Source organism: Malania oleifera, chromosome 4 (assembly GCF_029873635.1).
Source record: "Malania oleifera isolate guangnan ecotype guangnan chromosome 4, ASM2987363v1, whole genome shotgun sequence".
In the NCBI taxonomy this organism is placed as follows: domain Eukaryota; kingdom Viridiplantae; phylum Streptophyta; class Magnoliopsida; order Santalales; family Ximeniaceae; genus Malania; species Malania oleifera.
Genome location: NC_080420.1, coordinates 55,679,828 through 55,693,843, shown reverse-complemented (window position 1 = coordinate 55,693,843; position 14,016 = coordinate 55,679,828). Strand labels below are relative to the sequence as shown.

The 14,016-nt window shown below is 35.9% G+C and overlaps 1 protein-coding gene across 1 annotated transcript in view; it reads left to right on the top strand.

Moving 5' to 3' along the window:
• The window catches only part of LOC131154044 (RNA cytidine acetyltransferase 2-like), a 58,331-nt gene extending 44,846 nt beyond the window's left edge, over nt 1-13,485 (top strand). Inside the window, exons 19-26 of the mRNA XM_058106519.1 lie at nt 5,938-6,117; nt 6,224-6,332; nt 6,424-6,493; nt 6,571-6,718; nt 9,334-9,462; nt 10,674-10,799; nt 12,559-12,624; nt 12,724-13,485. Coding sequence (XP_057962502.1) covers nt 5,938-6,117; nt 6,224-6,332; nt 6,424-6,493; nt 6,571-6,718; nt 9,334-9,462; nt 10,674-10,799; nt 12,559-12,624; nt 12,724-12,981 — 1,086 coding nt within the window. The 3' untranslated portion in view covers nt 12,982-13,485. The remainder of the gene's footprint in view (nt 1-5,937; nt 6,118-6,223; nt 6,333-6,423; nt 6,494-6,570; nt 6,719-9,333; nt 9,463-10,673; nt 10,800-12,558; nt 12,625-12,723) is intronic.
• The last annotated feature ends 531 nt before the right edge of the window (nt 13,486-14,016 follow it).

Below are 14,016 nucleotides of genomic sequence, written 5' to 3'. Positions count from 1 at the left end.
AAACACTGAATTTTTAGGAAAAAAAACTACTGCACTTAGTATTGGTAGTAAGTCTGATAGTTATAAGTACTCAAGGTTAAGAGTCGTGTTTGATAATGTTAAAGTATGCATATTGTTTTGGATATTAATATTGTCACAGCTACTTTAATAATGATAATGATAATACATTTTATATTATTCTATTATACACAAAAATATAATGGCGTAATTATATTATATTTTAATTTTATAATAATATTTAATTATATAAAGGGCAGCCTGGTGCACAAAGCCTCCACGTATACAGGGTTTGGGGAAGGAACGGACCATGACGGGTCTATAGTATGCAGTCTTACCTTGCATTTTTGCAAGAGGCTGTTTCCAAGTCTCAAACCTGTGACCTCCAGGTCACATGGCAACACTGTTGCGCCTAGGCTCCCCTTCAATAATATGTAATTATATGCTATATAATATTCTAAATTCAAACAGTGAAATGATGATTAATAAGATATTTATTTTAACATTCTATTATAATAATTCTAGCTGATACTGTTGTTAAATAATTCCTATTGAAAACTTATTTGCTACATGCCTCGTACCATGACTAGTTTTCTTTCTCCAAATCTGCTCCTTGTATCAGTCAACCGAGATTTGCCATCAAAAGAAAAGCCTTCAGTAAACTTTGTCTCATGTCCCACCCATTTATCTATCATGCGCACACACCACCACTAGTCAGCACATAATCAGGAAAAGAAAAAAAAAAGGGCGTTCATCCTGGAAGTAAACTTTGTCTCATCATTCACACAATGCTCCCACCCATTTATCTATCATTTGTACACACTACCACTAGTCAGCACATAACCAAAAGAAAAAGCATTGATCCTGGACTTTCTTCCTCAGTTCTATCAGTTGATCTTGTATTCATTTGTTCAGTCTCCATGGCATTTTCCTGCCAAGTCTGTAAGGTGCACCATGCTGGTACAAATCAGTAAAGATCATGTACACATTCTTGAGGGCAGTATTCATCACTACTTTCTCCTAGGGTCATGAACCTCTTGTAAAATCTCATGAGCATGAGCCAATCAACTTCCGGAAAAAAAAACCACTTTAAGAGGTTTTTGGTAAGTACTTAAAAAGTTAAGCCTATCTCTTATCTCACACCAAATCAGGAACTAAGAGATCCATTTGAAGAACACGGGGACTAGTTGTTGAAGTAATGAGCCTCCCAATACTGCCTCTTTAAGTAACCAAAGACTTCTCATCTACTTCTAGAGCTTATTATGAATTTATGAATTATGAGTGATGAAAAATTTAAGTACTAAACTGTAAGAGATGTTAAATGGGGATTAATGTAATTAGTTTAGAATAGTGCATATGAGGATCCTTCCAATGGAGTTTCTAAAGACCAAGGATGTTTGGCTGGGAGTGATATAAAAAATTAGAGCACTTGCATAAAGTTGTTACGGAAGGATCCTCTCTGCAAGTTGGAGGTCAAATTGAGGATGATCAGAAGTTTCCTGCATTTCAAACCCAGAATTCTCCCATTAATCATTGTAGGCAGACAAGGGACATAACAGGTACACTGTCTTCCAAGCAGATTCTGGGTACAAACAATTCCTTGTAATGTTCTGTTTCAAAGCAGATTCTTGATGGCCAAGAGGGTCTGCCATCTTCATTTGGAAGAAGCAACATACTGAATGGGTAAAGAGAGAGAGGCGATGAAGGAAATTCCTGTATTAAACAATTTTGGAGTTTTGGTCAATGATTGTGCTAGGAGCAAGAGGATGATTCCACAAATGTTTACAAAGGTGATGGTTTTTTGGGTAGGATATTTGATGCCTTAGACCTTAAGGCAAATGGATCTAAGGGTTCTAAGGTTTATGCTCATTGGAAGATTGCGCAGAGGTTCAAATTCTAAGCAAAGCAAGCATAGTTCAAATAAGCACACAAGAGTTTTCAAGCTTCAAACTACAAAGAAAATGAAATTTCCAAGCCAGAGGTCCAAAAGCTCGAGAACATAGTTCAATATCAGAAGATAAGAGTGCAACAAAAGATTCCAAATTCCAAAATCTAATAGTCTCATTATCAACTAAGATATCATCATCTTCTTCATCAGAATTTTTTTCTCCAATATTTTCTTCCTCTTCATTCTCCTCTACATTAGCCTCTTGGATCTCATCCTCATCTATAAGTTCCAATGATGTAGCCCTAATAGTGCTAGATGAAGCTCTTCCTCTAGAAGATGATGATATATTCGCACTTTTCTTGATCTAGGGAGGTGCAGGGGAAGAGGGGAGGGAGGGTTGTTTCATTTGCTCCAGCACCTCCGGCATCAGCACCTCGTGTCATAGAGTCATCTTCAAACAGGCTTTCATCACCCTCACAGGAATTGCCATCCATTCTACCAATTAGCCACTAATTACTATAACCAGTGTCCTTAGAAGAATGGGATCAATGGTATCATGCTTGTTGCATCGATGCCTTAAAGTTCGATGCCAAATATTCTGCATTCATTAACCCAAAGAGACCTTTAGGGGTAGTGTAATTTGCCAACAGCAGATCGATCCCAAAGAGACCTTTAGGGGTTAGGGTAATTTGCCAACTCATTTAAATTTTATCTTGCAATTCAATGGATGTCACCAACTTTGTGATGCATTTGCAGAAACCCCTCATGATTTCTGCATTTTGCTGAATGCTGGGGTTTGAATTATAGCATTCTGGTTTTGAGAAATATGCAGTTACATGCAGAAGGTCGATGAAGTTGGCATCCATACCTCGTGTCAATAATTTCAAATGCTTTTTTGAATTTATCCTCTCTTGGTGTAAGCCCTAGCTGTAGCTTCCTTTGCCCTATCCATAGTTTCATAAATATATCCCATTGCAGGTCTCTCTTCCTCATCAACCAATCGCAGTACATGAACAAGTAAGTCTTTCAGTTTAAGGCATAAAGAATAGTGCTCCCAAAAGGTAGGCATCAAAACAATACTAGTTGCTCTTTTGCCAGCAACTTCCTTTGCCCATTTACTAATATCTCTATCTTCAAACATTAGAATCTCTCTCTCTCTCTCTCTTTCTCTCTCTCTCTCTCTCTCTCCGCACATCCCCGACAACTGTTTGAGAGCAGTTTCTTCTTGACTAGGAGTCCATCTTATCTGGCAATACCCTAGTGAGTGCTCTTCCGTTGTTTCCCTTTCTCTTTGCTCCGTCAGGTCTTCGATAACCACACTTTTGCTCCAACAGGTCTTCAAGAATCTCTCTCTCTTGCTCCAACACTCTTTTATTCATAGTGGTCTCTCTCTCTCTCTCTCTCTCTCTCTCTCAAAAGTACTCCATCATTGAACCAGTTTGAAACAAGGCATGGAGGAGAATCTCATCAAATCGGTGCAGATTGAAAGCAAGACTCTCGATCTGTGTTTGGAAAAGTTCAGCTTTGTCGAAGCCTTGGAGTCGGTGGGAGGTAAATAGAAGATCCCTAATCCCAAGAGTTAGAGAAGGAGCCTGCGCAACCAAACAGTCATCGGAGTTGGAAGGATACCTTGGTTGGAGAATCGTTGCTGATGGTCCATCTGGGTGAGTGGCGTTGCAGCAACTGTGGAGGTATGGCACGATCTCCGGTGAGCATGGTGGCGGCCGATGGTCCAGTGGACATTGCTTCAGCTAGGTTTTGCAATGTGAAGAGGGCTGAGGGTCGGGAGCCCAAGAAAAATGGAATTGGGAACCTATTGTTGAAGGATTTTGGGGGAACAATAAAAAGAAAATAAAAAAAGGTGGGGTCTCTCTCCAAAGGTGGAAGACTCTTCTAATGAGAAACACCTTCTGCAACCTTCTAGTTTACTTCATGCCCCCCTTGTACCTTGCTCCATGTTTAGAAGATTGGAAGACATTCAAAAAAGGTGGGGGGGGATATAGGGATGTTTTCAACTTCTCTTTAGTTAAATGGGATGTTGTTCGGCATCCAATTCCAAGAGATGGCTTGGATCTCAAATCTCCCTTTTCAACAAGGTCCTCCTTGGAGATAGCTATAGAGATTTTTGAATGAGAGCGAGTTGCTATGGAGGAAAGGTTATTGCCCTCAGATACACCCTCGAGCTCAATGGGTTGGCATCCATAGAGCCCAGGCAGTCCTGCATGGTAAATGTTGGAAGTGAATCAGGAAAGAGTGGGAGGATTTCTTCACACTCATCCACTTCTATGCTAAAAATGAGGATAATATTTTCTTTTGGCATGACAGCTGGTGTGGCTCATCTTTTCTCAGTTCCCAATTTCCTGCTATTCTCAATCTTGCCTGTAATAAAGATGATTTGATATGTATGTGGACAGCTCAACAAAAATAGGACATGTGGGAATATCCCTTTTGTGAGAAATGACCATGATTATGGCTGTTTTTGCAGAATGTCCCCAACCACGGGATGTACCTGTATGGATTATGGAAGCTCAACAAAAAATGGCTACTTCACAGTTAGTTCCTTCTACTAGTATCTGGACGGCCCCTATGAGGCCAGGCTTAATTTCCAGAAAAAAGTTATTCGGAGAACTCTTGTGCCAACCAAAGTTTCTTTTTTTGCTTGGGAGGCAATTTTGGGGAAGATTTCTTTTGAACTTTCAGCAACCTTTAGAAAAAGGGGTTTGGATTTTAATCAATAGCTTTTATGCAAAGAAGATGCTGGAACTATAGACCACTTAGTGCTTTACTGCCCCTGAACCAGTATTTCTTTTGGAATTTGGCTGCTGCTCTCACAGGACAGCACTGGGTGACTACTGAAACTGTGGGAAAGGAAATCTGGGCACAGAAGGATATATCTATGAATAGAGAAAGGAAAAAAGCCTCGTTCTTCATCCCACTCACTATTTTTTTTTTGTTATTAAGGAGAGGTAGAAATGCTAGAGCTTTAGAAAGAACTTTTCCCACATTGCACTAGGATAATTGGCTTGCACCTCTTTCAAAACATGCTGGACACACACAACTCTTACGACTTTACCAAGAACCCTATCATACAGTTGATTCTACATTTTTTTGTTCTCTGTTTTTCCTTCTTTGTACATGGCTGGCACCTGCCCTTCTGCCCCATTTATGAAACCACACTTTACGCATCAAATAAGAACTGAGACTGCATCCTTTTTTTAAAAATAAATAAATAAAATGGAAGAGATTTTATTGAAGTAGAAAGCAGGTACAAAAAAGGAATGAGACATCCTCTTATGAGAAAAAGAAAACGAAAAAAGAACTACGATCAAAATAACTCTACCTTCCAATCTCGCTGTATCCAGAGAAAACACCCCCTTTAAAACATCAAGCCGCAAAAGACCTAAGCAAAGCCAAATAATGAATTGTTAACCATGGAAAAGAACATGTGGTTTCCTTGTAAAGATACAAGCATTCCAACCAAATTTCCCACAAAACTGCGAATATTCCACAACTCCACAAAACTAAACCATCTCTACCCTTTCCAAAACTAGTGAAGGAAGTAGACAACAACAATCCTCTCTGACCCCAGGCAGACCCAATTCTCTCCAAATAAACCAAAAACTTATTCAAAATAGACCAAACAACAATTGCTAATCTTCCTCCTAAAACGAGCAAAAAAAAAAAAAAATAGAAAAAAAAAAAAATTATTACAAAACAACCCACCAATCCCGCTGGACATCCTGAGAAGACAAACCCTTGAAACAGCCAGCGGCAATGCCTATAATGAAATAGGCAATACTGTGTTATATAATAAACCAATGACTAAGAAATCTTCTTTCCCTTGAAAAGGATTGCTATTGTTATACAGAATAATTTTGTTCATGAGGTTTCCCCCTATTTTATAGGCCACAAATTCCAACGTGGCCTAGGCTTGTTAGTTTACATGGGCTTACTGTGTTTATCACTCTTTAAAACAAGTTGGTTTGTTGGCTGTGTTGTCTGGTTTTTATATCCTTGATTTAATTAGGGCTCTTAAAATACTATTTGTGCAGGTTTCATTGCTAGAAGAGAACATTAAACCTAGAACAGACCTTCCACATCTGCTTGTACATCTTCGGGAACGACAACCCGAAAAACTCCGTTATATTGGTGTCTCATTTGGGCTTACCCTTGATCTTTTTCGCTTTTGGAGGAAACAAAAATTTGCTCCTTTCTACATCAGCCAGATCTCAGTATGGATCTTTGATTCCTTTATATCCCCTAATTTTGGTCATGTAATTTATAACAGTATGTTTTCTGGACGTGGTTAGTCTACTTATAGATCTTTTGATGGATCAGAATACTGTAACAGGCGAACACACATGTATGGTCCTGAAACCATTAAACAGTGATGATATTGAAGTTACTGGATCAGATCAATGGGGCTTCTTTGGTCCATTTTACCAAGGTTTGTCCATTCTATTCCAGATTAATGTTCTACTATTAAGTTTATGATCGATATTCAGTTGACAGCTTGATTTCCTATTTACCCACTGCAGAATTCAGACACAGGTTTCTTAACTTATTGATGTCTAGTTTCTGTCGTTTGGAATATAAGCTAGCAATGAGGTTAGTATTATGAAAATTTGCCTCCGTTACAGTTGTGCTTATTTTGCAATGTACTCATGCTTCTGTTACTGTTCTAGCATCTTGGATCCAAAGATCAACTTCATGGACTCAGAATCTACATTGTCTGCCTCAAATGGACTTCTGACACTGCTTAATAAAATTTTACCACCACGTTTTCTGGAACGATTAGAAGCTTATGCCAACAACCTTGCAGATTTTCTCTCGGTAAGATATCTATTTACTCTCTGTGAGTTCTGCAAGTTTCCTGGCAGTTACTCATGGCCTCAGATAGGCAGGCAGCTTCCATGTGTATATTGGTGTATGTTGTGTCGTGGATGCAAAAAATAAAGCGACGTACGATGGAAGTAGAAATGGATCTTCTACTTATTTGGAACAAATGATACCTGTGTTTTCATATAAAAAGCCTTTAATCACATCTGTGTGACTTAATTTTTGTTTTTTAAAATTCATTTGTCCCCTTTTTGTTCTTTTTATTCTTTTCTATTGATCTCTCATTGTGCTCTTTTTTTCTCAAGGTACTGTTTTCCTTCTGAACAAAAATGTAATTATTCTTCTCCACAACATTTTTTTTTCTCTGTGCTTTAAATTTCTACATTTGATTTGTCATCTGACTGCTTTAGTTCAGTTCATATTTTCTCTACTTACCTGAACCTTTGCCCTAAACAATCTTCTACCTGTAGAGCACCATCTAATTATCAAAGATCATATTTTAGTTGTTTTGTACAAAAGCTACCTGGTTTGTGCTACGTAGATGGTTACATGTTATGTTTGGGGTATGCTTAGTTATTCGCTATTTTTTTTTCTCCTTTATAAGTATTTGTGATTTGATTTTCTCGGAATCTTATACATTCATCTCTTGTTCTTTTTTTCAATTGGAAATACATTTAAGATATCAGATCACCACTTTCAGTAAGCTAAATCAGAAACCATTGCAATTTGGAACCCGAAAAGTGTTACAAATGAGGACTGTGACTCTGGATAGTGTTCGAGGATAAGCACAAGGATCCCTGTAGCTATGTTCTAGAAAAATTTTAACAACCATTTTCTGAAATTCCAATGACTTACCTTGGAAACCTTCTCTGGAACTGTAGGAATCAATTTTCTTTTTCAGAACCCTAAAACCAACGCCTTTAGAGGGAAATCCTGTAAGATCGACAAGTTATAAGGCTGTCTTTTAATCAGTTGCTTTCAACGGAAATTATATTTCATTTTTAAGACCTAATTGTCTCAAAAGAGGAAAAAATAATTTCCAAATTCTTTTGAGTCTTGTACTTCTATTTCATTATTTTTGAAACCTTGGAATTTTAAACCAAATTGAACTATAAAATCCTTCTTATAAGCATGAAGAAGCCACGTGAGAAATTATGGGATAAATTTTCATTAAAATCTTTTACTTCTTTCCTACCACTAATTTGGGCAAACTAAATAGCTTTTGATGTTTATCTAACATCATGGCTTAAAAAAATGGGGTTAAAAGAAGTCCACACATCAGCCTCTTGAAAGTGAGTTGATTCATGTTAAATCTCATAATATAGGTGACATGACTTATCTTGTTCATGTCATGTAGACCAAGCAAATGATGCTGGTGAAGCAGTGGTATTAGTCGGGATGAATTCCTTGATGAATCTAAGGAAGCTGAGGTACTGGATGGGGAGATGAAGGCTCTTGCTTAATGATGTGGTTCCTGCAACCATTTTAATGATTGATTTCAAGATTTCAGATAAATCTGGGCTATAATGGCTCTGGCTGCATCTTTGTAAATGAAGTTCAATTGGTGTTACAATTTCATGCTGCCAAATATGCACAACGAAAACTTAATTATTAGCATAACATCACAGTAGTCAAGGATGAGTTGCCACGGAGAATGTTTGCATGATACAGGGAAAAAGAATGGGTTTATTTGTTTTTTTGTTGTGGTGATTTTTTTTAGCATTCTTTCTTTGTCGATTATTATGATGTTGGGTTATTTTTTGTAGACATGAATTTAGCTGTGTATTAGGAGTACTTGTTTGCTTATGTATATATTATTTGGATTTAGAAGGTCTGATTTGATATTTAGAAGTTCAATTTGGTTTCTATTTTAGTTTTGTTTTAAGAAGGTTTCGAGCATTCATCTTTCTTTGAGAATATAAACTTGTTCGCTTATGTATGTATATTATTTGAGTTTAGTGAGCCTGATTTGAAATCTTGAAGTTTTAGTTGATTTCTACTTTTGTTTTCAGAAGGTTTCGACTTGTGCAACCCATCTGAGAGTGTAAATAGTGTCGATTTTATAAAAAATGAGAATATTTTTTTTACTAGTGAAGCTTTTAGGGTGTGAAACTTTTAGGGTATTAATGATTATTGAATAAAATCAATAATTTGTAGAACAAATGGTTGCCTAGTCTATGTCTGATGTCTCTTTTTCCTGATACTTATTTTTAGTTTCTTCACTTAAATCTTGACACGTTTGTTTTTCTCATTGCTCTGCATTTATTTCTGCTGCTTCTACTTGTCCAAGCTCAGAGGCTCTCTGTTTAGCCTTAAACGATCTTCTACTTTTAGATCATCATCAAAGTGGGAAAACTCCTTTTTTGAGCCAGGAGAGTTGGCTTCTTTCTTCACAAACCAAAATCACCAATCTTATGTTGGGAATTGTAATATAGAATGAGTCTATGAATCATATGAAAGGCCTGTAGAACATTTGTCGTTATTGTTTGGGATTGAGGGTGTCATTATACTAATTCATGGTGGAAAGTTGTAGAGTAAATAAATTGATGATTTTTCTTCTAATTATTTTCCTGGATATTTGTGCACCTCAATTGTCTTCTGTTCTATAGATTCGGGACTTTGAATTGCATCTGGCATATCAATATTTTCGGGAGGGGCTTCCAGTCACTTTATCATATGCTCAGGCTTCTGTTTTGCTCTGTATTTGTGTGCAGCATAAAGATCTATCTTTTATTGAGGTTTGTTCTCAATTTCTCTAAATAACAATTTATTGGACAATTTATTGAAAATTAACACTTCATACATAAATTTGCATTTATGACATACATGTTTTAAGATTAAGAATTCATGGATTTTAATGGGTTCTACCAAAGAGATGGACTTGACAAAAGATTGGGATGTTCACATCATCTTCAACAATTTGATTTGCCCTATTCGTTTGACTTAAAGATTAGGCGGTGGAACACTTGAGAAGAATCTGGGAAGTAGGAAGGCTCAAATTCTTTGATTACTCAACACTGGTGTGTGAGTGTGCACATGCAGTCTTCGATTTTTTTCTTGGAGTTTGTGCAGTTTATTTTTTTACACCTATTACTGAAGTATTGTAATTATTGCTGAAGTATGCATTTTTTCATTTGTCCCAAGTCTTGGAACTGCCTACAAGCTAAATATACTCATATTTTTTTGGCATTCTCATAGACTTACTCCACTGATTCTGATCAAGCACATGGGGGGATCACCTTTCTTTTTCATGCCCTTTCTTCCCACACAACTCTGAGCAAAATAAATGAATTAGCACTGAACAGAAATCTGAGGGGCCATTTGATATAATTTTCTAAAATTATGACAAACCAGAAATGAGAACAACAAATAAGAAATAAAAATTAAAAATCGAAAGTGGCAACATATTTTGTTAATAGTTTAAAATTTTAAAAACTGCATTGAAACAAATGCTCATTTTTGTCATTGAATCAAGTAAAACATATTATAGAAGTAAAAATTTTTTTTAAAAAAAGGATATTATAATAAAATAAAATAATTAAATTATTTTGCTTAATTATTATATTTCAAAATTCACTTTTGAGTGCTGCAGGAAAAATCTTATTTAACATGACAATTGCAACAGTTTATTTTTAAATGAACTTTTAGGATTTTTATGGATATTTTTTTTTGTGTATATTTTAAATTCATATGGTATTTTATTTTTATTTTAATTAAAACTTATGACTACAGTGAAAGATATCACCCACCAAAGTTGATTTTGTATGATAAAGTACCATGACAACAAGTTGCCAAAACAACTAAAAACAGTCTAATTTTCAATTTTTTTTTAAAAAACAGTTGAAAACTAACCCCAAAAAAAAAAAAAAAAAAAAACGAAAGCAAAACACTAGCAACTCAAACAAACGCATTGTTATAACTCAAGACATCTTAAATTGCTATTTTGCAGGGAGAGATGAAGTTGGAAAGGCAGCAGATTCTATCACTGTTCATAAAAGTTATGAAGAAGTTCCACAAGTACCTATATGGTATTGCATCAAAGGAAATTGAGTCAACCTTACCCCAGCTGAAAGAAGTAAGTACAAAATCAACCTCAAACCATGGAATGGATTGTGTAAATGTAAACAAACACAAGTTTACACACAAAAAGAGTTTATAAGCATACAATGAAGTTTTTAGTACTATTATACATCTTGTACTTTCGTGGGGTAATGCATTGGTGAGTTATTAAAATTCAGTGAATTTGGTGAAACCTCTGACCTCCCATCTATGTTGCTTCACCAATTTTAATGTGTTCTTGGTCATGAGAGACTTTCTTCACCTCATGGCAAGAATCTTTGTTTTGAGGAAGAAAAAACTACTACCTCCTCTCCTTTCTATGTATTTCCACAGGAAATCCGTCTCATTTTGTTTCATTTATGGAATTCCTTATCATTGTGGGACTTTTAAGTAGGTGTGGCAAATGACTAGATCAAATAGGATAGCCACATGCATCTTTTTTAGTTTCATTTCATTAGTATTCTGGATCTAATTTGTGAGGACAGTCATCATAATCATCTTCTCATTCTCATTCTCCTTCTCCTACTCTTTAGATGTGAGAGCTGCATCACACCTTTCTTTTCTAACTTGGTTTTTGTTATTGTAATTTTTTAATAGGTAGTGTAATATATACAACAACAAAACTAAGTCTTAAGTTTCATTAGGTGGAGTTGGCTGCATGTATCCCTTTCTACCAATTTATGATTATGTTGACCATTTCTTTTGACAATTTCAGGACTATTAAATTCTTACTCACTATCTCATTCTAAGTTATTTTAGGTCTACCTTTACCCCTTCTACTACCCCGCACAGTAACTAACTCACTCCCCCTTGGTGCACTATGTGACCTTACGTTGTTAGTGTCCAACCTATTTGAGTCGTTTCTCTTTTATCTTATCTTCTATAAGAATTACACCTAACTTGCTATGAATATGTTCATTTCTTATTTTATCTTTCAGTGTTATACAACTCTTCCATTTAAGCATTCTCATCTTGACAACTTTTACTTTTTAGATATGTTATTTTTTTGTCCTCCAACATTTGGATCCATATAGCATATCTGGTCTTATAGTCGTCTTATAAAATTTTCATTTTAATTTTAAGAGTATTCTACGATCACAAAGCACACTTGAAGTACTTTCTCATTTTATCCAATCTATTTTAAATCTATGCATTACATCCTCTTCATTTTCTCATTCAGCTTGCATAATAGATCTATGGTATCGAAATCTACAAACGTTATTTATTTTTTCATCATTAAGTTTAACTGTCTCAAATATTCTTCCTACTATTACTGAAATTATATTTTATGTCTTATTTATGCTTATCTTAAAGCCTCTAGATTCCAAAGTCTCTCTCCATAATTTTAACTTAATCTCTACTTCGCCCTTAGTTTTATCAATCAATACAATATCATCTGCAAAACATACGCTATGGAACCTCATCTTGGATACTCTTAATCAGTTGATCCATCACTAAAAGTGAAAAGATAAGGGCTCAAAGCAGATCCTTGATGTAGACCTATTGTGATAGGAAAAATTCTGTAATCTCTTTATCTATAGTCCTTGCACTAGGCATTACTGTATCGTACATATCCTTGATGACATTATATACCTACTGCATCTCTATTTTTTCCTTTTTTCCCTTGCTTATCCCATGCTTGGGAGTTTGGAATTCAGACATGATTTGGATTTTTGTGGATATAGATAAAATGTGGTAAAAAATTATACTAAGTTTTGTAATGTTCAAGTAATAAGTACTCTTACCTTGCTTTAATTCTCCATTTGTGTATCCAGATTGTGTTGAAACCTCACAGCATTTCCATGGAGGATGATCTCAATGATGCTGCAAAGCAAGTTCAGGTAACAACAAAGCCCTTGAACGGTTGTCAGAAAAAATGAAATTTCCTTGCATAACATGGACGAGCTTGAGCTAATTTGGGATTGGTATTTACTATTTAGGATGAGATGAAAGCTAAGATGGATGGTGTGTTGAATCCCGAATTTCTCCAACAATACACCATTGTGGGAAATGAAGCAGATTTTGAGAACGCTTTGCAAAATGTTGGTGGGAAGATATCCTCCGGCAGTCTCATTAGTGTGAAATCCATTAGGAAAAATAAGGTGGACAAAGCCAAAAAACAAAAAGAATATCACAATAGTGGGAAAAGAAGCAAAGATGAGCGTGACTCTAAATCAAGCAAAAAGAGTAAGTCTTAAATCTGCGCGTATTGAGGCAAGCGGTCATGGGAGGGCATGCGTTTTTGTGAGCAGTGGCGGCCAGACCGAGAGAGAATAGGATGCCTTGTAGTTCCGGTATTGTAATTATTTGCAGTCCTCGTTCCCCTATTATTGGTGGATGATGGGGTTGCACAATTTTGACTCTGTTCCTGGCTATAGCAATTCTTGTTGGTAATTGTTGATGATTTTTTTTTCCCCCCTAAAAAATAGTCTTACGATTTGTTGGTGAAAATTCGCTGGGCCGGTGATGGCGACTGTCTGTAACTGCCGCTGTTTCAGGACCGTTCATGGTTTCTCTCCTCGTGCATGCATTGGGTTGTGCACGGAATCCATTGTATAGTTTTATTTTTATTTCATTTGAATTGTATATATATTTTCTTGTTTATTTCATTTGCTTCCTATTTCATTTCATTTTTGAACATCAAACATTATGTAAGATTTTTATTAGTAATATTGTTATTCTGCCTTTTGCTTTGGAAACTAGTAATTTGGCATGAATGTTTGGATCTAGGATTTTGTTTGGGGGGAAAATAAAAAGAGAAATTTATTTTTTACTTTATTCTCTTTACTTAAATATTATTGAAAGTGAGATTTTTCTATTATAATTAAAAAGTACGAACCAATTGGTATAGATACGTCTTGTTCTTTCTGTTGATTTTGTTTTTATTTATTTATTTATTTGCGTAGCATAAAAACGTGAATTTTCAGTTCTTTTCCTATTTTTTTAAGTTTTAATCAGGCTAGAGCCAAATTGGTAAATTTGTATCTGCCATTGGCTAAGAAGCTTAGGCATGTTGGGCTGCGGCCTCCCTTATCGTTCTCTGCAGCCTAGCACCGTGCCGTATCTGGAGGCTTTGAGCAAATGAATATATGGGATTGCATCAATCAATGCATCGACCGTGCAAGATCTGGAGACTTGAGCAATGAACATACAGGATTGGACCACGTTAGCTGCTGCCCTCACTTTCCAAAACACGATTGCTTGGCTCTCAAAAAATTGTTAACGCCATTTCA